The 26,295-nt window shown below is 50.0% G+C and overlaps 1 protein-coding gene across 1 annotated transcript in view; it reads right to left on the minus strand.

Annotated features, from left to right (window-relative positions):
- Positions 1-26,295, minus strand: part of LOC143784901 (cytochrome P450 2K4-like) — a 53,956-nt gene that overhangs the window by 14,971 nt on the left and 12,690 nt on the right. The window contains exons 5-6 of the mRNA XM_077273526.1: positions 15,611-15,784; positions 14,062-14,203 (exon numbers count right to left, since the gene is read on the minus strand). Of these exons, the coding sequence (XP_077129641.1) occupies positions 14,062-14,203; positions 15,611-15,784 (316 nt within the window). The remainder of the gene's footprint in view (positions 1-14,061; positions 14,204-15,610; positions 15,785-26,295) is intronic.

Genomic DNA, 26,295 nt, shown 5'->3' on the forward strand with positions numbered 1-26,295 from the left:
GCACTCAGCGCCGTACAGACTTCACAACCACAGAGTGGGCCACTATGAATGACGTCTGCCAGGTTTTGCGTCCCTTTGATTATTCCACGCGGATGGCGAGTGCAGATGATGCACTAGTCAGCATGACTGTCCCCCTTATCTGCCTGCTTGAAAAATCACTGCAAGCGCTAAGGGATGATGTTGTGGAAGAGGTGGAGGATGAGGATTCACCATTTCCATCATCTTCTGGACAGTCAGCGCCACGTGGTTCCTCACAAACGCGTAGGCAGGGGACAGTTTGTGAGGAGGATGAGGAGGAGTCAATGGAGGAGGAAGACATCCGTCCAGAGGAGGGAGTTACCGAATTGTCCAGTACTCAGTGTGTACAGCGAGGGTGGGGTGATGACGAGCGGGCAGATATCACGCCTCCAGCAGGGGACAGCGTTTCTTGGGCAGTTGGCAGTCTGCAGCACATGGTGGATTACATGCTGCAGTGCCTGAGAAACGACCGCCGCATCGCCCACATTCTCAACATGTCTGATTATTGGGTGTTCACCCTCCTCGATCCTCGCTACTGGGACAACGTAGAAAGCCTCATCACACCGTTGAACCGGGAGCGAAAAATGCGGGAGTACCAAGACACACTGGTCAATTCCATCATCTTCTCCATTCCAACTGAGAGAAGTGCTGCTAGTGCATTCCAAAGCAGCTCAGTGCGTCCAGGCAGTGGTGGAGGCTCTGCACAAAGAGGGAGCAGAAGCAGTGCCTCTGCCCAAGGCAAGACCAGTATGGCCCAACTGTGGCACAGTTTTCTGTGCCCCCCACAAAAGTCTACACCATCACAGACGGCTCCAGTCAGCAGGAGGCAACGGTTCCGTCAGATGGTGACAGACTACATGTCTTGCCCTCTTGCTGTACTCCCAGACGGCTCTTCCCCTTTCAAGTTTTGGGTCTCAAAGCTGGATACATGGCCAGAGCTAAGCCAGTATGCATTGGAGGTGCTGTCTTGCCCTGCGGCCAGTGTATTATCGGAACGTGTCTTTAGTGCTGCAGGTGGTGTACTAACTGACCGTCGCATGCGACTATCCTCCGATAACGTTGACCGGCTTACTTTCCTGAAAATGAACAAGGCCTGGATCTCGCAGGAATTTGCCACTCCTCCTCCTGATTAAATAATTAGGTCACTGTATACGTTATCCAGGTCTCCTGTTGTGTTCATCTTTCTACCACCCGAACTTAAATTCCTGGGCTCCAACACCGCCAGTTGAGGCTCAGAAGTGCCGTCTGCACAGTCAAAACATACGACCCAGTGTTATTGGGTTTCAGTAACGTCAGCTGATCCCCAGCTGTGTAGCCGGCAATGTGTCATGCGACCGCCACGCTGACACAACAACTGAAATGTAAGGGAATCTGTCCCCCCCCCCAATGCGTTTGTTACTGAAAGAGCCTCCTTGTGCAGCAGTAATGCTGCACAAGGAAAAGGTAGCTATTTTGGTTTAGCTCCTTGCACACGCAGAACTTAACACTTATAAAATGTGTCCACTGATACCGTAAAACCGTCCCGGAGGTGGGACTTTCCTTCGTAATATGACGCAGCACAGCCGTCATTCCTCCCCCCCCCGGCGCCGCGCCCCTGCTCCTCAGCGTTGTTTGATTCCGTCCCGGAGCCTGCGCTGTTATGTTATCCCGTGGCCAGGCACACTTAGCGCTGCCCGTCTTCTGGCATCATTTGGTGTCAGGATGGCTGCGCCTGTGCGGCCGCGCTGGCCGAGAGCCCGCCTCGCAGTGTCTTCTGATTTAATCCCACTGGGGGCCTGGGATCCATGGACATGCGCAGTGCATATCTGAACCTCCACCTCTCACTCATCTCCCTATGGCTTCTTCAGACTGTTTGGTGTCAGCTGGTCCCTAATAGCATGCCACGGCCGTGACACCGCACAGTCTGAAGAAGCCGTAGGGAGGGGAGTGAGAGGCGAGGATATGCACTGCGCATGGCCACGGATCCCAGGCCCGCGGTGGGATTACATTTGACGACACTGCGAGGCGGGCTCTCGGCCAGCGCGGCCGCACAGGCGCAGCCAGCCTGACACCAAATGATGTCAGAAGATGGGCAGCGCTAAGTGTGCCTGGCCAAGGGATAACATAACAGCGCAGGCTCCGGGATGGAATCAAACTACGCTGAGGAGCCGGGGCGCGGCGCCCGGGGGGGAGGAATGACGGCTGTGCTGCGTCATATTACGAAGGAAAGTCCCACCTCCGGGACGGTTTCACGGTTTCAGGGGACACATTTTATAAGTGTTTAGTTCTGTGTTTGCAAGGAGCATGATGAAAAGAGCCACCTTTTCCTTTTGCATCTTTTGTGCTGCACAAGCTGGCTCTTTCAGCTACAAACGCCTTGGGGGGGGGGTTAAAGGTTCCCTTTCGACTTTCTCAGGCTTCGGCCTACATTGTGTTCCTCTGCTTTTCCACCTGTCCCTGGGCTCCAACACCGCCAGTTGCCGTCCAGAAGTGCTGTACGCACAGTCAACAGTCCCTCCTCTGTTATTGGGGTTCAGTAACGTCAGCTGTTCCCCTGCTGTGTGTGTGGCAATCCCTCCTACCTCCTCCTACCTCCTCCTCCTCCACCTGTCCCTGGGCTCCAACACCGCCAGTTGCCATCCAGAAGTGCTGTCCGCACAGTCCCAACAGTCCCTCCTCTGTTATTGGGGTTCAGTAACGTCAGCTGTTCCCCTGCTGTGTGTGTGGCAATCCCTCCTACCTCCTCCTACCTCCTCCTCCTCCACCTGTCCCTGGGCTCCAACACCGCCAGTTGTTGCCTGGTAGTGCTGTACGCACAGTCCCAACAGTCCCTCCTCTGTTATTGGGGTTCAGTAACGTCAGCTGTTCCCCTGCTGTGTGTGTGGCAATCCCTCCTACCTCCTCCTACCTCCTCCTCCTCCACCTGTCCCTGGGCTCCAACACCGCCAGTTGCCGTCCAGAAGTGCTGTACGCACAGTCAACAGTCCCTCCTCTGTTATTGGGGTTCAGTAACGTCAGCTGTTCCCCTGCTGTGTGTGTGGCAATCCCTCCTACCTCCTCCTACCTCCTCCTCCTCCACCTGTCCCTGGGCTCCAACACCACCAGTTGCCGTCCAGAAGTGCTGTCCGCACAGTCCCAACAGTCCCTCCTCTGTTATTGGGGTTCAGTAACGTCAGCTGTTCCCCTGCTGTGTGTGTGGCAATCCCTCCTACCTCCTCCTACCTCCTCCTCCTCCACCTGTCCCTGGGCTCCAACACCGCCAGTTGTTGCCTGGTAGTGCTGTACGCACAGTCCCAACAGTCCCTCCTCTGTTATTGGGGTTCAGTAACGTCAGCTGTTCCCCTGCTGTGTGTGTGGCAATCCCTCCTACCTCCTCCTACCTCCTCCTCCTCCACCTGTCCCTGGGCTCCAACTCCGCCAGTTGCCGTCCAGAAGTGCTGTACGCACAGTCAACAGTCCCTCCTCTGTTATTGGGGTTCAGTAACGTCAGCTGTTCCCCTGCTGTGTGTGTGGCAATCCCTCCTACCTCCTCCTACCTCCTCCTCCTCCACCTGTCCCTGGGCTCCAACACCGCCAGTTGCCGTCCAGAAGTGCTGTCCGCACAGTCCCAACAGTCCCTCCTCTGTTATTGGGGTTCAGTAACGTCAGCTGTTCCCCTGCTGTGTGTGTGGCAATCCCTCCTACCTCCTCCTACCTCCTCCTCCTCCACCTGTCCCTGGGCTCCAACACCGCCAGTTGCCGTCCAGAAGTGCTATCCGCACAGACCCAACAGTCCCTCCTCTGTTATTGGGGTTCAGTAACGTCAGCTGTTCCCCTGCTGTGTGTGTGGCAATCCCTCCTACCTCCTCCTCCTCCACCTGTCCCTGGGCTCCAACACCGCCAGTTGTTGCCTGGTAGTGCTGTACGCACAGTCCCAACAGTCCCTCCTCTGTTATTGGGGTTCAGTAACGTCAGCTGTTCCCCTGCTGTGTGTGTGGCAATCCCTCCTACCTCCTCCTACCTCCTCCTCCTCCACCTGTCCCTGGGCTCCAACACCGCCAGTTGCCGTCCAGAAGTGCTGTACGCACAGTCAACAGTCCCTCCTCTGTTATTGGGGTTCAGTAACGTCAGCTGTTCCCCTGCTGTGTGTGTGGCAATCCCTCCTACCTCCTCCTACCTCCTCCTCCTCCACCTGTCCCTGGGCTCCAACACCGCCAGTTGCCGTCCAGAAGTGCTGTCCGCACAGTCCCAACAGTCCCTCCTCTGTTATTGGGGTTCAGTAACGTCAGCTGTTCCCCTGCTGTGTGTGTGGCAATCCCTCCTACCTCCTCCTACCTCCTCCTCCTCCACCTGTCCCTGGGCTCCAACACCGCCAGTTGTTGCCTGGTAGTGCTGTACGCACAGTCCCAACAGTCCCTCCTCTGTTATTGGGGTTCAGTAACGTCAGCTGTTCCCCTGCTGTGTGTGTGGCAATCCCTCCTACCTCCTCCTACCTCCTCCTCCTCCACCTGTCCCTGGGCTCCAACACCGCCAGTTGCCGTCCAGAAGTGCTGTACGCACAGTCAACAGTCCCTCCTCTGTTATTGGGGTTCAGTAACGTCAGCTGTTCCCCTGCTGTGTGTGTGGCAATCCCTCCTACCTCCTCCTACCTCCTCCTCCTCCACCTGTCCCTGGGCTCCAACACCGCCAGTTGCCGTCCAGAAGTGCTGTACGCACAGTCAACAGTCCCTCCTCTGTTATTGGGGTTCAGTAACGTCAGCTGTTCCCCTGCTGTGTGTGTGGCAATCCCTCCTACCTCCTCCTACCTCCTCCTCCTCCACCTGTCCCTGGGCTCCAACACCGCCAGTTGCCGTCCAGAAGTGCTGTACGCACAGTCCCAACAGTCCCTCCTCTGTTATTGGGGTTCAGTAACGTCAGCTGTTCCCCTGCTGTGTGTGTGGCAATCCATCCTACCTCCTCCTACCTCCTCCTCCTCCACCTGTCCCTGGGCTCCAACACCGCCAGTTGTTGCCTGGTAGTGCTGTACGCACAGTCCCAACAGTCCCTCCTCTGTTATTGGGGTTCAGTAACGTCAGCTGTTCCCCTGCTGTGTGTGTGGCAATCCCTCCTACCTCCTCCTACCTCCTCCTCCTCCACCTGTCCCTGGGCTCCAACACCGCCAGTTGCCGTCCAGAAGTGCTGTACGCACAGTCAACAGTCCCTCCTCTGTTATTGGGGTTCAGTAACGTCAGCTGTTCCCCTGCTGTGTGTGTGGCAATCCCTCCTACCTCCTCCTACCTCCTCCTCCTCCACCTGTCCCTGGGCTCCAACACCGCCAGTTGCCGTCCAGAAGTGCTGTACGCACAGTCCCAACAGTCCCTCCTCTGTTATTGGGGTTCAGTAACGTCAGCTGTTCCCCTGCTGTGTGTGTGGCAATCCCTCCTACCTCCTCCTACCTCCTCCTCCTCCACCTGTCCCTGGGCTCCAACACCGCCAGTTGTTGCCTGGTAGTGCTGTACGCACAGTCCCAACAGTCCCTCCTCTGTTATTGGGGTTCAGTAATGTCAGCTGTTCCCCTGCTGTGTGTGTGGCAATCCCTCCTACCTCCTCCTACCTCCTCCTCCTCCACCTGTCCCTGGGCTCCAACACCGCCAGTTGCCGTCCAGAAGTGCTGTACGCACAGTCCCAACAGTCCCTCCTCTGTTATTGGGGTTCAGTAATGTCAGCTGTTCCCCTGCTGTGTGTGTGGCAATCCCTCCTACCTCCTCCTACCTCCTCCTCCTCCACCTGTCCCTGGGCTCCAACACCGCCAGTTGTTGCCTGGTAGTGCTGTACGCACAGTCCCAACAGTCCCTCCTCTGTTATTGGGGTTCAGTAACGTCAGCTGTTCCCCTGCTGTGTGTGTGGCAATCCCTCCTACCTCCTCCTACCTCCTCCTCCTCCACCTGTCCCTGGGCTCCAACACCGCCAGTTGCCGTCCAGAAGTGCTGTCCGCACAGAGCCAAACACCTCGCCAATGTGTTAGTGGGGTTCAGCACCGCCAGCTGTTCCCCTGCTGTGCAGCCGGCAACGTGTACTGCGACCGCCACGCAGGCACAACAAGTTAAATTTAAGGGAACCTGCCCCCCCCCCCAGGCGTTTGTTACTGAAGGAGCCACCTTGTGCAGCAGGAATGATGCAAAGGGAAAAAGTGCCTCTTTTCGTGGTGCTCCTTGCACATGCTGATCCTAACACTTATGAAAAGTGCCCCCTCCTACCGTGATACCGTACGGTTGGTGGAACTTTCCTTTGTGATGTGACGCAGCACAGCCGTCATTCTTACCCCCTTGGAGCCGTGCGCCGCCTCCTCAGCGTTGTTTGAATCAGTCCTGGAGCCTGCGCTGTTAGGTTAGCCCTTGGCCATGCACACATTTTGCGCTGCCCGTCTTCTGACATCATTTGGTGTCAGGCTGGATGCGCCTGTGCGGCCGCGCTGGCCGAGAGCCCGCCTCGTACTGTCTTCTGATTTAATCCCACTGGGGGCCTGAGATTCATGGACATGCGCAGTGCATATCTGAACCTCCACCTCTCACTCATCTCCCTATGGCTTCTTCAGACTGTTCGGTGTCAGCTGGTCCCTAATAGCATGCCACGGCCGTGACACCGCACAGTCTGAAGAAGCCGTAGGGAGGGGAGTGAGAGGCGAGGATATGCACTGCGCATGGCCACGGATCTCAGGCCCCCAGTGGGATGAAATCAGAAGACAGTACGAGGCGGGATCTCGGCCAGCGCGGCCGCACAGGCGCAGCCAGCCTGACACCAAATGATGTCAGAAGGCGGGCAGCGCAAAATGTGTGCATGGCCAAGGGCTAACCTAACAGCGCAGGCTCCGGGACTGATTCAAACAACGCTGAGGAGGCGGCGCACGGCGCCAAGGGGGTAAGAATGACGGCTGTGCTGCGTCACATCACAAAGGAAAGTTCCACCTACCGGACGGTATCACGGTAGGAGGGGACACTTTTCATAAGTGTTAGGTTCAGCATGTGCAAGGACCATAATTAAAAGAGCTAAGTTTACCTTTTCCAGCATTAGTGCTGTACACGATGGCTCTTTCAGCTACAAACGCCTGGGGGGGGGGTTAAAGTTTCCCTTTCAACTTGCTCCAGTGCAGGCTTCGGCCTACACTCTGCTCCCTCTCCACCTCCTGCTGACCCTGGGCTCCAACACCGCCAGTTGGGGCCCGGTACTGCTAGCTGCACAGAGAAAAACACCAGCCAATGTGTCAGTGGGGTCCAGCACCGCCAGCTGTTCCCCTGCTGTGCAGCCGGCATCGTGTCCTGCAAAAGCCACGCAGACACAAGAACTGAAATTGAAGGGAACCTGTCCCCCCTCCCCCAGGCGTTTGTACGTTTTACAGCCACCTCGTACAGCGGTAATGCTGCATGTGTGCAAGGTGGCTCATAAACGTATTCTCCTCGCACATGTGGAACTGAAAACACGTCTAAAATGTGTCCTCTGTGTGACCATTTAACCGTCCCGGTGGTGTGACTTTCCTTTGTAATGACACGCTGCAACCCCCTTGGTAGCGCTGCCCGTCTTCTGGCATCATTCTTTGGCTGCCTGCGCCTCTGCGGCCGCCCTGACCCACACAACGCCCCTCGGTGTCTTATTTCTTGGGACTGCGAGGGTGTGATTGATGGGCAGGAGCGGTGCATATCTTCGCCTGTCCCTCATCTCCTTCCGCCTTCTTCAGACTGTGCGGCTTCATGGCCGCGGCATGCGATAAGGGATCAGCTGACGCCGCACAGTCTGAAGCGGGTGTAAGGACCCGAGTGTCAGAGGCGAACATATGTGCTGCGCCAGGCCATGAATCCCAGCCCCGCAGTGTTTTAACAATGTTAAGACACTGCGGGGCTGGGATTCATGGTCATCGCGAACCGCACCGGCCGACATTACATGAGGTCAGAAGATGGGCAGCGCTAACAGCGCTAGGCCGGGGGATAACACGACAGCGCAGACTCCTGTACAGCAAATAACAACGCTCAGGAGGCTGCACCCAGCACCAAGGTGGGATTCTTGACATCTGTGCTGCGTCTCATTACAAAGGGAACTCGCGCCTCCAACACAGTTTGACTGTATAAAGGGCTAAATGTTATACGTGTTTCATTCGGCGTGTGCAAGGAGCAAAATTAAAAGAGCAACCTTTGACTTGTGCGGCACTACTGCTGCATAAGCTGTGGCTCTTCTAGTTTGTAACCCCTGAGGGGGGGTTAAAGGTTACCTTTGAAATCGGTTCAATTAGGCTTCGGCCTACACTCTGCTCCACCGGCAGAGCCCGGGCTCCAACAACGCTAGTTGCTGTCCGGAAGTGCTGGTTGCACAGAGCCAAACACCTCGCCAATGTGTCAGTGGGGTCCAGCACCGCCAGCTGTTCCCCTGCTGTGTAGCCGGCAACGTGTCCTGCGACCGCCACGCAGGCACAACAGACCCAAAGCTGCCGCCACTGCAGGCTTCGGCCTACACTCCCCTCCCCCTTGCTCCTCCTCCTGCTCCTCCTCCTGCTGACCCCGGGCTCTAACACCGCCAGTTGGGGCCCGGTACTGCTAGCTGCACAGAGAAAAACACCAGCCAATGTGTCAGTGGGGTCCAGCACCGCCAGCTGTTCCCCTGCTGTGCAGCCGGCATCGTGTCCTGCAAAAGCCACGCAGACACAAGAACTGAAATTGAAGGGAACCTGTCCCCCCTCCCCCAGGCGTTTGTACGTTTTACAGCCACCTCGTACAGCGGTAATGCTGCATGTGTGCAAGGTGGCTCATAAACGTATTCTCCTCGCACATGTGGAACTGAAAACACGTCTAAAATGTGTCCTCTGTGTGACCATTTAACCGTCCCGGTGGTGTGACTTTCCTTTGTAATGACACGCTGCAACCCCCTTGGTAGCGCTGCCCGTCTTCTGGCATCATTCTTTGGCTGCCTGCGCCTCTGCGGCCGCCCTGACCCACACAACGCCCCTCGGTGTCTTATTTCTTGGGACTGCGAGGGTGTGATTGATGGGCAGGAGCGGTGCATATCTTCGCCTGTCCCTCATCTCCTTCCGCCTTCTTCAGACTGTGCGGCTTCATGGCCGTGGCATGCGATAAGGGATCAGCTGACTCCGCACAGTCTGAAGCGGGTGTAAGGACCCGAGTGTCAGAGGCGAACATATGTGCTGCGCCAGGCCATGAATCCCAGCCCCGCAGTGTTTTAACAATGTTAAGACACTGCGGGGCTGGGATTCATGGTCATCGCGAACCGCACCGGCCGACATTACATGAGGTCAGAAGATGGGCAGCGCTAACAGCGCTAGGCCGGGGGATAACACGACAGCGCAGACTCCTGTACAGCAAATAACAACGCTCAGGAGGCTGCACCCAGCACCAAGGTGGGATTCTTGACATCTGTGCTGCGTCTCATTACAAAGGGAACTCGCGCCTCCAACACAGTTTGACTGTATAAAGGGCTAAATGTTATACGTGTTTCATTCGGCGTGTGCAAGGAGCAAAATTAAAAGAGCAACCTTTGACTTGTGCGGCACTACTGCTGCATAAGCTGTGGCTCTTCTAGTTTGTAACCCCTGAGGGGGGGTTAAAGGTTACCTTTGAAATCGGTTCAATTAGGCTTCGGCCTACACTCTGCTCCACCGGCAGAGCCCGGGCTCCAACAACGCTAGTTGCTGTCCGGAAGTGCTGGCTGCACAGAGCCAAACACCTCGCCAATGTGTCAGTGGGGTCCAGCACCGCCAGCTGTTCCCCTGCTGTGTAGCCGGCAACGTGTCCTGCGACCGCCACGCAGGCACAACAGACCCAAAGCTGCCGCCACTGCAGGCTTCGGCCTACACTCCCCTCCCCCTTGCTCCTCCTCCTGCTCCTCCTCCTGCTGACCCCGGGCTCTAACACCGCCAGTTGGGGCCCGGTACTGCTAGCTGCACAGAGAAAAACACCAGCCAATGTGTCAGTGGGGTCCAGCACCGCCAGCTGTTCCCCTGCTGTGCAGCCGGCATCGTGTCCTGCAAAAGCCACGCAGACACAAGAACTGAAATTGAAGGGAACCTGTCCCCCCTCCCCCAGGCGTTTGTACGTTTTACAGCCACCTCGTACAGCGGTAATGCTGCATGTGTGCAAGGTGGCTCATAAACGTATTCTCCTCGCACATGTGGAACTGAAAACACGTCTAAAATGTGTCCTCTGTGTGACCATTTAACCGTCCCGGTGGTGTGACTTTCCTTTGTAATGACACGCTGCAACCCCCTTGGTAGCGCTGCCCGTCTTCTGGCATCATTCTTTGGCTGCCTGCGCCTCTGCGGCCGCCCTGACCCACACAACGCCCCTCGGTGTCTTATTTCTTGGGACTGCGAGGGTGTGATTGATGGGCAGGAGCGGTGCATATCTTCGCCTGTCCCTCATCTCCTTCCGCCTTCTTCAGACTGTGCGGCTTCATGGCCGCGGCATGCGATAAGGGATCAGCTGACGCCGCACAGTCTGAAGCGGGTGTAAGGACCCGAGTGTCAGAGGCGAACATATGTGCTGCGCCAGGCCATGAATCCCAGCCCCGCAGTGTTTTAACAATGTTAAGACACTGCGGGGCTGGGATTCATGGTCATCGCGAACCGCACCGGCCGACATTACATGAGGTCAGAAGATGGGCAGCGCTAACAGCGCTAGGCCGGGGGATAACACGACAGCGCAGACTCCTGTACAGCAAATAACAACGCTCAGGAGGCTGCACCCAGCACCAAGGTGGGATTCTTGACATCTGTGCTGCGTCTCATTACAAAGGGAACTCGCGCCTCCAACACAGTTTGACTGTATAAAGGGCTAAATGTTATACGTGTTTCATTCGGCGTGTGCAAGGAGCAAAATTAAAAGAGCAACCTTTGACTTGTGCGGCACTACTGCTGCATAAGCTGTGGCTCTTCTAGTTTGTAACCCCTGAGGGGGGGTTAAAGGTTACCTTTGAAATCGGTTCAATTAGGCTTCGGCCTACACTCTGCTCCACCGGCAGAGCCCGGGCTCCAACAACGCTAGTTGCTGTCCGGAAGTGCTGGCTGCACAGAGCCAAACACCTCGCCAATGTGTCAGTGGGGTCCAGCACCGCCAGCTGTTCCCCTGCTGTGTAGCCGGCAACGTGTCCTGCGACCGCCACGCAGGCACAACAGACCCAAAGCTGCCGCCACTGCAGGCTTCGGCCTACACTCCCCTCCCCCTTGCTCCTCCTCCTGCTCCTCCTCCTGCTGACCCCGGGCTCTAACACCGCCAGTTGGGGCCCGGTACTGCTAGCTGCACAGAGAAAAACACCAGCCAATGTGTCAGTGGGGTCCAGCACCGCCAGCTGTTCCCCTGCTGTGCAGCCGGCATCGTGTCCTGCAAAAGCCACGCAGACACGTGCTCTTGTACCTTCTGCTCCCCATCCTGGTTCCAGTACCGTCAGCTGGTTCTGGGCAGAGCCTTTGGCTTAGGTGCCTCCCTCTGGGTATCCGAGTTCCACCAACGTCAGGTGGTCCTTGGTAGTGCTTTCAGGCACGGGTACCTCCTGCTTAGTAACCGGGTTCCAGTAACGTCAGCTGGTCCTCGGTAGTTCCATTGGCTCTTGGACCTTCGGCTACCCATCCGGGTTCCAGCACCGTCAGCTGGTTCTCGGCAGTGTCTTTTGCTATTGTACCTTCTGCTCCCCATCCTGGTTCCAGTACCGTCAGCTGGTTCCGGGCAGAGCCTTTGGCTTAGGTGCCTCCCTCTGGGTATCCGAGTTCCACCAACGTCAGGTGGTCCTTGGTAGTGCTTTCAGGCACGGGTACCTCCTGCTTAGTAACCGGGTTCCAGTAACGTCAGCTGGTCCTCGGTAGTTCCATTGGCTCTTGGACCTTCGGGTAGCCATCCGAGTTCCAGTTCCATCAGCTGGTTCTGGGCATTTTCTCAGCCTTCTTGTACCTTCTGCTACATTTCCAAGTTCAAGAGACTAAACACGATGACCCGGAAGACCACCCCTAAGATGACGACGACACCAGAGACGACAACCACCGTGATGACGACGACCCTGGAGACGATGACCCTGAAGACCACCCCGATGACGACGACCCAGGAGACGACGACCCTGGAGACGATGACGACCTGGAAGACCGAGAAGCAGAAGAACAAGAGGCTGCAGAACAAAGAGCAGAAGAACATTAAGCATAACACTAAATATCAGAGCAAAAAATATTATCTAAATTATAAGCAGAAGAAGACTAAGCAGTGTATGGGGGTGAGTCCGTTCCTCCTCGTGGTGCCCCTGGATAAAGCCTGATGCTGCAGGCCAAACTGAACGCGGACAAATGTAACTCTTTTGTGACAGGCAGAACGGAAGGTGTAATCTTCAAACTTTTATAGATAACAACTACGGGAATGCCTGTCACAAATAAGAATATGATGAAGAAGTAGAAAATGATGAAGATAATAGTAAAATAAAAAGAATATGAACAATGTAACCAAAAAAAATAATAGGTAGAAGATGAAGAAGAAGATGAATAAGGTGAAGATAGTTGATGTCAAAGAAGCTGATGATGAGGATAATGAAGAAGAAAGTGTGGGAGAAGTAAAAAAGAAGGTGAAGGGCATGGAAGTAGTGAAACATCAATATCTGACAAAATAAAAAAAAAATTAACATAGTCAAAATCTTTCTACCGCCGAACGTCATAAAAAAAACCAAAATCCTGCTATTCTATTACATTGGGCTAAACCTCTGTGCCTTTAATGTCTCCGCCACGTCCCCCAATACATCCTACATTATTCTTAGTTGTTTTCCTTCATGTAGAATGAACCTACAAGTTTATAAAGGGTTTTTTTTAATTCCGATATTTTCGTCCCATTGACTTGCATTGGGATCGGGTATCGGTATCGGATTAGATCCGATATTTTGACGGTATCGGCCGATACTTTCCGATACCGATACTTTCCGATATCGGAAAGTATCGCTCAACACTACACTCTACCCAATTGGGAGGTGTCTAAGCAACGTTGTTCCATTAGTGAGTTTGTTCTACTAGAGAATTGTTAGGTCTCAGTCCCTGAACCAGATTCCCTGGAACATGGGCTGCCATTCCCTGAACCCGAACCCCTGGTCCTTGTTCAGCCAAGTCTTGAACCCGAACCCCATGTCTATATGCAGCAAGGTCCTGAACCTGAACCCTTTGTCCTTGTGCGGCCAGATCCTAAACCTGAACTCTTGGTCCTTGAGCTATAAAGCTCCTCCATTGGAACCGGAGCCAGTTTCTGAGACCCATGTGTACCTATCCCTGTACTTCATGTTGTCCAGACTGTTATCCGAGTCTCCAAATCCAGCGCACTCTGTGATTAAGTGTCAGTGTCTGTTCTGCCTGAGAATCCAGAACCAGTGTAGACTTAACAGAGCATGAGTCTGTTTCTGTCTTCAAAACTGACCCCAGGGGATAGCAGCTACTATTTACTCCATTAACTCCAGTAGCTGTGGTACCAGAGTCTGCCTAGGAGTGGTACCTGGTGACTACCTGCAGCTCAAGCCTGACTCCGCCATCAGGAGCTCCAGTGAAAACCAGGCATCCGCTTAGCTATGCCCCTCTAGGCAAGCCCGGCCCCATGGCACATTGGGTGTACCAATTATGCGCACCCCCACATGCATGACAGTTAGGAGGGTCAGTAATAGAGTAATATTTTTTATTGTATGACACTGAGGGATTTTGCACGTACTGAATCTTTACCTTCTGCACCTCCTCGTCTGCCACAGTTTTTCCAAATAAATAATAGTGAAAGCTAAACGCCTCACTCTGCCAAAAATCACATTTCCCTACTGTGTAGGGTGGGTGGCAGCATCATGCTTCCAGAATGTTTCTATGCCAATTTTCCTAGAAACTTAGCAACTATAAAACATTCAATTAATGTAAAATAAGTGCACTCATATGACCTCAAACTAATTGATAATTTATAGATACACCTACTGTACAGAACTTTAAATATGTAGTAGAAAATCTGGTCTGAAAAAAAGTGGTAGCCTTGTGAAAGAGGGGGTTGCCTAGTGTTTAGAAACTGTAATTGTTCATTTACAGTCTTATGTAACTGTAAAAAAGGCAGTAAGAATTACTTTGAATCTCTGGATACTTCATCATCAGTAAAATTCCCCATTGGAGCGTTGCAGCTGTAGTTTCAGTTCCAGCACTGAAAACATCCCGGACGCAAGTATGTAGATTTTTTTCATTAAAATATGTCTCAGCTTTTGATGATTCCTGAAAACACATAATAATCCCCATGGTAATCAATATAAGCAGCTGGTTCCAAGACAATTGCAACCAATCTGTTTTTTATACGATAGGCACCTTACCTTTTGTTTAACTTTTTTTTACCTGAAATAGTAGATTTTCGAAGGAATGGTCTCATTAATCTAGTTGCCTAAATTGCAATTGGACAATTGGACAAACTTGTGCGAGTCTCTCGCATCAATACCCGGCATTGCCGCCGGCACTCGGGACTGGAGTCTGCGGCTGCATGTATTTATACCGGACCTGAGTGCCGGCGCCAGTGCCGGGTATTGATGCGAAAGACTCACGCAAGTGTTATGATCCTAGTGGCAAGGATCGCAAGAGGACTAGCTAAGTAACTAAACAGACTACAAACTCTGGGGAAGTGGTAACTGAATTGACCGCAACCTGATCCTATCCACACACAACTATAGGTAGCCGTGGAACGTTACCTGAAAATCCTAGACGTCTCTTCACGGCCTAAGAAACTGACTATTCCTAGAGGGAACGAAAGTCCTCACTTGCCTCAGTGAAATGACCCCAAAGATATAGAATAGCCCCCCACAAATATTAACGGTGAGTTAAGGGGAAAGCACAAACGCAGAGATGAAATTAGATTTAGCAAATGAGGCCCGCTAACACTAGATAGCAGAAAATAGAAAGGGAACTGTGCGGTCAATTAAAAACCCTATTCAAAATATCCACGCAGAGATTGCTCGAGCCCCCGCACCAACTAACGGTGCGGGGGAAGCAACTCTGTACCCCAGAGCTAACCAGCAGCAAGAAATCACATATTAGCAAGCTGGACTAAACTCATCATACACAGAAATCATATTGCAGACTGATGAGCAAAAAATAATTAAACAGAACTTAGCTTCTCCTGAAGAGACTGAAACCGAAGATAATCAGGAGTAATCAGAATAGCACTGAATACATTGACAGCCGGCAACAAGTGGAAGTGAAACAGAGCTAAATAGGAAACTCCCAAGTGAATAACGAGGCAGCTGATCCAGCCACAGACCCGCAGAATAACAAACAAAGCCACCAGGGGGAGCCCAAAACAAAAATCACACAATACCACCTGTGACCACAAGAGGGAGCCTGAAAACAGAGTTCACAACACGCAAGTTTCTCGCATCACACTCGCAAGTGTGATCCCAGCCTAAGGTCCATCCTATAGTCTTAAAAATATTGTAGTTTGGTCTGTGGCTCCTCATCTTGAACAACCCTTGCAGTGCCCCAGAGATCAGTGCTCCTGCTCTCTGCATAAGTCTTAGAATGAATATTATTGTGTTGTTGCTGTAATATAATATTTTGAGCATTGACCAACTGGATAGTACAAGGCTCAGATGCTCCCAGTATTAGTAATATGCACCATATAAGAAAGTAACGCACCTGTTCCTGCTTCAGAAGATATGCATCGATATATCCGGTGACATCATTTGCATCTAAATCCAATTGTCGATTCATCGAACATTGTGAAATAAAACTCCTCAGATCTTGTATGTTCTGCTGTATTTTCTTATGTAGGCCAAGGAGTGATCCGAGGAAGGGATAATAATTATACAGCTGTGGAAATCAACAATTCCTCTTTAGATGTTCGTGCAACAAAAAGTACAGACCTGTTCAATAAACGTTTAAATTGGGAGCAGCTCGGCCAATCAGTGGTTAGCACTCCACCATTCATCCCTAGGAACCTAGATTAGAATCCAGCCAAGGATAATTTATGAATTGGGCCCAATTCAGTTTTTAATTTTGTTCAACACAATTGTCTTCAGTGTAGTGGATCTGATTTTTATTTGTTATTGGTCTGTGTGGATGTTTTTGGAGCTCCCGCCAGGGCCGTGGGGTACTCGGAACAGGATCTGATGTTCTTAAGGGGGTGGTCATGGCAGCAGTGACCCGGTCCGTGGCCCTGGGCATCCAATAAAAATGGGAATGAAATGAAGGGAAAATAAAGTCTATAGGGAGTTAGTTTGTGACGCCACCCATGGTACTCGGCAATAGGGAAATGGCCGACGCTGCGGTTCAGGTCCACTGGGGCAGATGGTGACACAGCTGAGGTGTTTCAGCTCTCCACTGGTAGAGCTAGGCCCCAGGGCAGTTAAAGAGTAAAAGTTAATGATGGATATTGTGATGCAGGGCAGGTGATGCAGTAATAATTCAGAGGACACAGCAGAGTGCAGTTTCCACACTTTTACTCACAGTTCTTAAACAAAGTCCCAGCCGGGTGCTGTGTCCTCTGGGTCTGTGGTCCAGCCAGCTCTCAGGTAATTTGGGGTCCACTTTGCCAGAACCTCCTTCTTATGTGCCTTCCCTGGCCATCTCGCTGAAATGGCTCCCGCCTCTCCTGCCCTGCGCCTTCACACACAGTATCCCAAGCCAGCAGCCTCGGATCTTGTCGGGTGACTTCCTTCAGGTCCCCTTGATCCTAGGTGGCTACCTTTTCAGCGAATGTGTGTGGTTGTGGCTATGGAACATACAGATACCACAGCCTCTGGCTGGCTAGCTAAGCCTTATAGTTCTACACTAGTCTGGGAGCCAGTTCCCCCACAGTGACCACGTCCCTCCACCCAACTACAGTCGGCGTAGATACGGACCCCACAGGTGGATTCCTCACTACCCGTGCCCCTAGTACTCCTCTCTCTTCTTTCTGTCAGGAGCTTCTCTCTATCTTCATTGTTCTCTCTTTCTGTTCTCTGGTGCTGGGACGAGCTCCTCACTGCTCAAGTCCCCAGCTCCAACTCTCTCTCATGTCTTCTCTGCTCCACTCCTTCCCACTCACTGCCTTTCCAGAGTCTTCCTGACTCCTCCCTCCTGTTTCCATGACAACCCCTCTCTACTTCCTCCACCCACACCCTCTACCTAGTTCCCTCCAGTCCCATAGAGGTCTAGTGTTGGATGCTAATGTGTGGGTCCTGAGTAGTGCCCCCCTTACCCGAGAGCGAAGTACCACACCTCTGGCTGAGGTGCAGTACCTCTGTGGTGACTGGACCCTGAGGGGCGCCACTTTTTTTTTACCATTCATGCGTGTCACTCATTTTTCTCATGAGAAAAATAATGATTGATGTTTCCTAAGTCTCTACTAGCATAAGGCTAAGTTCACACTGGGCATTTTTGCTGCATTTTTTAATGCTTTTTTTATGCTAATTTTCAGCTGTTTTTCACAGTACCAGCAAAACCTGAGATTTCAGAAATCACGTGCACACATTGTTTTTTTGTCATCGGTATTTTGTGATTTGCATGGTTTTTTGACATAAAGCATGTCACTTCTTTCAGCGTTTTGCACCCATTGAATTGAATGAAAAAAATACACGGAAAAACGCACCAAAACCACCGCAAAAAATGCAGCAAAACCTGTGCTTTTGCCTCAGATTCTTTCCTGCCAAGCACTCAGGTTTTGCTGCAGAAAAAAATGCAGCAAAAAATGGCCAGTGGGAACTTAGTCATGAAGCACACAGAGGCAAATTGGACATGACATGTGAAAAAGACCATAGTCCAGACCTGGGCAAAGACCTGGCCACACCGTTCCCTCCCCCATCCACCGCTCACTGTCACTGCTCTCCGCATCCTAAAGATGCAGACAGTGATAAATAAATTGGTGGAGTAGGGGTCACTGGCTCCATCGTCCACCAATCAGCATGTGAGCCAACAGTTGCGATGACGTCATTTCCTTGCATCAGCTGTGCACTGCAGAGAGACAGAGAGCAGAGGTAGAGTGCCGGGGGAACAGAGCAAAGTGAGGTTGTGTTATTGCTTTTTTTCCCATGTGTATGGGATATTTGCATGTATATTGGGGGCTGTGTGGGACTCATAATGTATTTAGGGGGCTCATGCTGTATAAAAGGTTATGTGGATTTCATGCTGTATATTAGAGGCCATGTGGGGCTCATACTATATATAAGGGGCTATGTGAGGCTCTTGCTGTATATAAGAGGCAATGTGGGGCTCATACTCTACATAAGGGGACTATGTGGGACACATGCTGTATATAAGAGGCAATGTGAGGCACATGCTGTGTATAAGATGCTATGTGGGGGCTCATGTTGCACATAGGGGGCTATATGAGGTATATTCTGTATATCAGAGGCTATGTGAGGCACATGTTGCATATCAGAGGCTACGTGGGGCATAAACTGTACATGTGAGGCTACATCGGGCACATTCTGTATATATGAGGCTATGTAGGGGCACATACTGTATATAGGAGACTAAGTGGGGGCTCTTACGGTATATATAGAGCTGTGTGTGGGCTCTTACGGTATATAGTGCTGCGTGTGAGCTTACTTGGTATGTAAGGGACTGTGTGTGGGCTCATATGATATATAGGGGATTTGAGCGAACTTATTTCTGCCTAATATTAAGTCATGCAATTAATATTAATATAGAATAATTATAATTAATATGTTAATATTAATATTGAGCAGAATTAATTTTAGCCTATTGGTTCAGTGCTGCACAACAGTCATGGTCTCTCATGTGACCCCTCAGGAAAATTAATTGCCCACCCTTTCGATAGACTATAATAGATAAGTGTTTTATCTGTAAAAACAAACAAACAAAAAACACAGAACATGCATGCAAAACACGTGTAGATGGGCCTAAGTTGGTACATTCTCCTTGTAGATTTGCATGGTTTATTTTATGTCTCTAGACTTTCTTAACACACTATGCCATCATGGATTAAAATACTGTTGGGCACGCAAGGTCCCCATCTTCACGCCAGCATATGTCCAGGCCCGTTTTATTATTATTATTTATTTATATAGCACCATTGATTCAATGGTGCTGTACACGAGAAGGGGTTGTACAAAATACAGATATCACTTACAGTAAACAATCAAACAATGACAGACTGATACAGAGGGTAGAGGAACCTGCCCTTGTGGGCTTACATTCTACAGGATGGTGGGGAAGGATACAGTAGGTTGGGGTTTGCAGCAGCTCTGCTGTTGGTGAGGCGGTAGCTCCGCTAGTGGTGAGTGTAATAATTATAGGGGATAACTCAGGAGACTCTTTGCGTGGAACAAGACAACTACCGGACACAGTTTTATAAGTGGTAAAGTCTATATTATCACACAATGATTCAAACAGGTGCAGAGAGAAACTCAAGTCCACAACACTTGGTGTAAATATTAAACACAGCTTAGCAGTCTATAGGAAACTTCAGAGGAAAATGCAATCAAGCAGAAAGTCTATGAAGCACAGTTATTCTTGAGGATACTTGACACGAATAAATCCTTGTCTTAGTCCAAACACAGATAGATATGCTTATAAGGCAGTTCAAATCATATCTTAGCTCAACCAGGGAAGCCTGGTTAATATTCTCAAGTTCTTGCAGAGCAGAAACAGCTTACATGTCCAGCAAATGCAGATGGAAGTAAACACGAGCAGCAGATGAAGGAGGATTACTGGAACTGGTGTATGCAGCAGGAACTCAGAGCAAAGTAGCAGGATCACCACACAGGTTCACAGGAGCAGGTATATAGCCAGGGAGTAATCAGAGGTCAGGAGGTGGATGCAAGGCAGAATACTCTAGTACAGACTGAAGGCTGGGGTGGAGTTTTATAGCAGGAAGACACAGTGCACATGAGACCAAAGACACCATCTTGGAAAAGGTCAGTAATGCACAAAAGGTAAAAAATGTTCAGAGTCCTGACATTACTCCCTCCTTAGAAGCGGCCTCAGGACGATCCTGGACCTGGTTTCTCAGGGAATCTCTGATGAAAACGAGAAATCTTCTGTTGGGCATTGATGTTTTCCACAGGTTCCCAAGAGTCTTCCTCAGGGGGATATCCCTGCCATGTTATCAGATATTGGAGCCGATTCCTGCGAATCCTGGAATCAATAATTTCCTCCACCACAAATTGTTCTTGCCCATCAATCACCACAGGCTGCGGAGGTGGCACAACACGTCCCTGGAAGGTATTAGGCGATACAGGCTTTAGTAAAGATACATGAAAAACTGGGTGTACCTTCATAGTCCTAGGCAGCTTCAGCCGGCAGGCCACAGAGCTCACAATACCGTTGATCTTGAAAGGGCCAATGAATTTCTGTCCAAGTTTTTGTGAAGGAACGTTTAACTTCAGATTCTTAGTTGCTAACCACACGGAATCTCCTACCTTGAACATGGGTGCAGGTTTACAGAATCTATCAGACGATCTCTTATAACGTTCTTGAGCTGTGGTCAGGGATTCCTTCAGAACCTCCAGATTTTGTTTCATCACAGTCAGCCTTTCCTCCACTGCCTGAACCGGAGAATTAATTGGAGACCTAGGTAAAATACACGGATGATAACCCAGATTGGCAAAGAAAGGTGTAAATTTAGTGGAGTCGTTCTGAGAATTATTATATGAAAATTCGGCTAACGGCAGCAACTCCAACCAATCATCCTGGAGATGGCTGACATAGCATCTTAGATATTGTTCCAGCGTCTGGTTGGTCCGTTCAGTCTGACCATTTGTCTGGGGATGGTAAGCGGAAGAGAGAAAGACATTAATATTGAGTGCAGAGCAAAACCCCTTCCAGAATCTTGAAGTGAACTGTACTCCACGGTCAGAGATGATCTCATCTGGAACCCCATGCAACTGACACATTCTGTATAACCAAGTTCACTGTATCTTTAGTTGAGGGGAGGCTGGTGCATGGAACAAAATGAGCAGCTTTAGTCAGGCGATCAACTACCACCATGATTGTATTCATGCCCCCCGATGTAGGCAGCTCCACAATAAAGTCCATTGATATAGCCCCCCAAGGGCGGGACGGAACAGGTAATGGTTGTAGAAGACCCGTAGGTGCCACATGAGGAGTCTTGTAACGGGCACATACCACGCAAGAGAGAACATAGTCCTTAGTATCCTTCAGGCAAGTTGGCCACCAGAAGAATCGGCTCAGGAACTCTTGTGTCTTCTGTACCCCCCTGTGACCAGCCAACTTGGAGTCATGTACCAACTTGAGGATCTGCAGATGGATGACCTCAGGGACGAAGATACGTCGATCTCTGAACCACATGCCACCCTTAAAGACAAGATTAATATCCACAGGTGGGTTGGCCAAAAATACATCACCGTCATAGGCCTCCCTACACTCCTTCCACAAGTCCTGATCGTGGATAACTCCGATGAAATTGGCATCAGATAGAATGGTCTTGGACGGGGCTCCAGGTACGGAATCCGCAGCATGGATTCAGGATAAAGCATCAGCCTTCCCATTACGAGAACCTTGACGCTACGAGATAGCAAAGTTAAATTGATTTAAAAATAAGTTCCAACGAGCCTGACGAGGAGAAAGACATCTAGCGGATCTAAGGAACTCTAAATTGCGATGGTCAGTTAGCACTATGATCTGTTGTGCAGCTCCTTGCAGATGATGCTTCCATTCTTTGAAAACCGCAATAATAGCCAGCAATTCCTTGTCTCCCACGTCGTAATTCTTCTCTGCTGAGGTTAGTCTACGGGAAAAGAAAGCACAAGGATGTAGTAGACCCTTCTCTCCAGTTCTTTGGGAGAGAATAGCCCCCAAAGCATTATCAGAAGCGTCCACCTCCACAATGAATGAAAGTGTTGGATCTAGGTGTATCAACAGCGGTGCTGATGTTAAACAGACCTTAAGCCGATCAAAAGCTTCTTGAACCTGTGATGACCACTTAAAGGGCTTTTCCTTCCTTGTCAAGGAAGTAATGGGACGGACAATATCAGAAAAATTTCGAATGAAGCGTCTGTAGAAATTTGCAAAACCAATAAAACGTTGGACCTCCTTAACGTTCTTGGGTACTGGCCAGTCAAGGATAGCCTGAATCTTACCAGATTCCATGTTCAGCCCCTGGGGAGAGATGATATAACCTAAGAACTGTATCTCAGAACGATGGAACTCGCATTTCTCCGGCTTGATATACAGATGGTTCTCTTTCAGACGTCTTAAAACAGCTTTGACATGTTCTTCAAGTTCCTGTAGAGAGTCAGAAAAGATTAGGATATCGTCCAAATAGATCACCACAAACTGGTCCAACAAATCTCTGAAAATGTCATTAGAAAGGTGTTGAAACATTGCAGGGGCATTACAAAGCCCAAAGGGCATCATGAGATATTCAAATTGTCCATACCGGCATCGGAATGCTGTCTTCCACTTATCCCCTAGACAAATACGCACCAAATTATAAGCCCCATGAAGATCCAGTTTAGAGAACACCTTAGCATGGCGGACTCTTTCCAGTAATTCGGGAATCAGAGGCAAAGGGTAACGGTTTCGTACGGTTACCTTATTGAGTTCCCGATAGTCAACACACGGTCTCAGGGTCCCATCCTTCTTTTTTACAAAAAATATAGGTGCCCCTGCTGGTGAGGAAGAAGGATGTATGAAGCCTTTGGCCAGATTTTCATCAATATACTCCTTTAAGGCTTGAAGCTCAGGTGCTGCCAAAGGGTATACATTACCAAAAGGAAAAGCTGCCCCAGGAAGCAGCTCAATGGGACAGTCATAATGCCTGTGTAGAGGTAGCTGATCTGCATTCTTCTTGTCACAGATGTCAGAGAACTCTTTATATGCTGGAGGTAAAGAAAATACCTGTACATGTGGTTCCGTAGCCGTGGACTCAGGGACAGCCTCTGTTAACACTGAGTTGCTCCTTGTTGGAAAGATAATCTCCTTGGTCTCCCAGTTGATAATTGGGTTCAGAGAACGCAACCAAGGAATGCCTAAAATCACAGGAAAATGAGGAGAAGAAATTAGCAAGAGAGAAAGTTGCTCCTGATGATAGGCTCCAACAAAATTTCAAGGGGTACGGTCTCCTGATCCACAGGCCCAGAGATTAAAGGTGACCCATCCACTGTTTCCATGGTAATTGGAGAGGCTCTTTGCTGAATTTCAATACCATGTTCCTTGGCAAATGCGATATCCATGAAATTGCCACCTGCACCAGAGTCAATCATAGCTGCACAGGAAATCCACTGTCCTGAACACAGGATCTTAATAGGGAGAGAACAGTGAGAGTTCTTCTCCTTCAGCTCCTTGTGGGGTGAAGTCATAGTAAGTGAATGGAATACAGCATTTAAAGGCAGGCTATATTCAGAGATGTCAGATTCATCATCACAGTTGTCATACTCCCCTACTGGTGCTAGCACCTTGTTAGGCCGTCTAGGACACTTAGGACAATCGATCAAGAAGTGGTCAGAGTGGCCGCAGTAGAAACATAGACTTTCATGAAGGCGATGCTCCCGGCGCTCATTGATCTCGCGCCTCTGCATGGAATCAATTTGCATGGGCACCTCCTCCACCTCCCGAGAGGTTTTACCTGCAGGCTCTTTGGAAGGAAGGGAAAAGTTAGAAATACGGTTATATGCAGCAAATTTTTGCTGCCTACGCTCAGTAAGGTGAATGTCTATGCACACGCAATGCTGTATAAATGTCTCTAGCTCTTGTGGTGACTCAGAGTGAGCTAGTTCATCTTTTATAATACTAGACAGCCCCTTTTAAAAATAGGCAGTTGTGCATAACTGTCCCAATTAGTATCTACCACTAATCTCCTGAATTCAGTGGCATACTCAATAACAGAACGTTTAGCCTGGCGTAAAGACAACAAAGCAGATTCAGCAGTTGCACGGCGATTAGGGTCATCAAACATTAATGCCATAGCGGCCAAGAAATCATCCAACTTATTTAACCGTGGGTCACGAGACTCAATCATCGGATTCGCCCAGGCAAACTCTCGTGAGGTCAGTAGCATTATTACACACAATACTTTGGATCTATGAGTAGGAAAATGGTCAGCATGCACATCAAAATATAGCATACATTGATTCACAAAGCCATGAAATTTGTCGCTATCACCATTAAATCTGAATGGGGGCAACTTAGGTGGGCTAGCTGGTGGCGGTTGCCGAGAGGGTAGTCACTTGTGCAGCTATTTGCGTGCTTATGTCCTGAAAAGCCCATCCATACTGGGACTCTATGCCAGCAAGTTTGTTTTCCTGGGCTGCCATGCGGTTGCTTAAGTCCTGCAAAGTTTGTCCAAACACTTGTTGATTGTGATCAAAGCTTCCAAACTTCTTTTGCAGACCTTCCACATCTTTCTGCAGTGATCTAATTATGGAAAACACCAGCTCTAATCTTCTTTCTGCAGTCATTGTTCCAGCAGTCTCCTTTTTTTTATGGCTACAGTATCCTGTAATAATTATAGGGGATAACTCAGGAAACTCTTTGCGTGGAACAAGACAACTACAGGACACAGTTTTATAAGAAGTAAAGTCTATATTATCACACGGTGATTAAAACAGGTGCAGAGAGAAACTCAAGTCCACAACACTTGGTGCAAATATTAAACGCAGCTTAGCAGTCTATAGGAAACTTCAGAGGAAAATGCAATCAAGCAGAAAGTCTATGAAGCACAGTTTTTCTTGAGGATACTTGACACGAATAAATCCTTGTCTTAGTCCAGGCACAGATAGATAAGCTTATAAGGCAGTTCAAATCATATCTTATCTCAACCAGGGAGGCCTGGTTAATAGTCGCAGGTTCTTGCAGAGCAGAAACAGCTTACATGTCCAGCAAATGCAGATGGAAGTAAACACGAGCAGCAGATGAAGGAGGATTACTGGAACTGGTGTATGCAGCAGGAACTCAGAGCAGAGTAGCAGGATCACCACACAGGTTCACAGGAGCAGGTATATAGCCAGGGAGTAATCAGAGGTCAGGAGGTGGATGCAAGGCATAATACTCTAGCACAGACTGAAGGCTGGGGTGGAGTTTTATAGCAGGGAGACACAGTGCACATGAGACCAAAGACACCATCTTGGAAAAGGGCAGTAATGCACAAAAGGTAAAAAAAAGTTCAGAGTCCTGACAGGGAGGAGGCCATAGGGTCATGGGTTTTCAAGTTGCGCCTGAAAGGGCCGAATGTGGTTGATAATCGGAGGTGTTGGGGCACAGATTTCCAGAGAATGGGGGATATTCGGGAGAAGTCTTGGAGGCAATAGGGTAAGGAACGAATAAGTGTGGAGGAGAGAAGAAGGTCTTGGAAGGACCGGAGATTACGTGAGGGAAGATATCGGGAGATTAGTTCAGAGATATATGGAGGAGACAGGTTATGGGTGGCTTTGTAGGTCAGTATTAGTAATTTGAACTGGATACGCTGAGGAATTGGGAGCTAGTGAAGAGATTTACAGAGGTGAGAAGTGGAGGAGTAGCAAGGAGTGAGATTAATTAGTCAGGCAGCAGAGTTAAGGATGTACTGGAGATATGCGAGAATATTAGCATGGAGCCCACAGAAGAGGATGTTGCAGTAGTCAAGGCGGGAAATGATTAAGGCATGTACAAGCATTTTAGTAGATTAAGGGTTGAGGAAAGGATGGATTCTGGAGGTGACAGGAGGTGCAAAGAGCTTGGATGTGCATTTTGAAGACAAGGCAGAGTCATGGGTTACTCCGAGGCAGTGGATAGATCAGGCAAGGAAGATCTGTGAGCTGGAGGAAATATGATGAGTTCAGATTTGTACACTTTGAGTTTGAGGAAGCAAGAGGAGAAGAAGAAGGATATGGCTGATAGACCAGTATATAGGTGGTACCGGAAACCATGGGACTTTCTGAGTTGTCCCAGGCCAAGGAAATAGATTGAGAAGAGTAGGGGTCCTAGGACAGAGCCTTGAAGGACTTCAACAGAGAGTGGGCAGGATGAAGAGATAGTGTGGGAGTGGGAGACGTGGAATGTGCGGTTGGAAAGGTATGAGGAGATCCAAGATAGGGGAGGTCTTTAATGTCAAAGGAAAAGAGGATCTGTAGTAGGAGGCAGTGGTCAACTGTGTCAAAGGCAGAGGACAGGTCTAGAAGGAGGAGTATGGAGAATTGTCTGTTAGCTTTGGCAGTAATTAAGTATTTAGTAATTTTGGTCAGGGCAGAATCAGTGGAGTGATAGGGATGGAAACCAGATTGTAGATTGTCAAACAGCAAGTTAGATGAGAGGTGAGAAGAAAGTTCAGCATGGACATGCTGCTCCAGGAGTTTGGAAGTTAATGGGAGTAGTGATATGGGACAATAGCTGGACATATCGGTTGGGTTGAGGGATGGCTTTATAAGGATAGGCGTGATTGT

The sequence above is a fragment of the Ranitomeya variabilis genome, chromosome 7, assembly GCF_051348905.1.
Source record: "Ranitomeya variabilis isolate aRanVar5 chromosome 7, aRanVar5.hap1, whole genome shotgun sequence".
NCBI lineage: Eukaryota > Metazoa > Chordata > Amphibia > Anura > Dendrobatidae > Ranitomeya > Ranitomeya variabilis.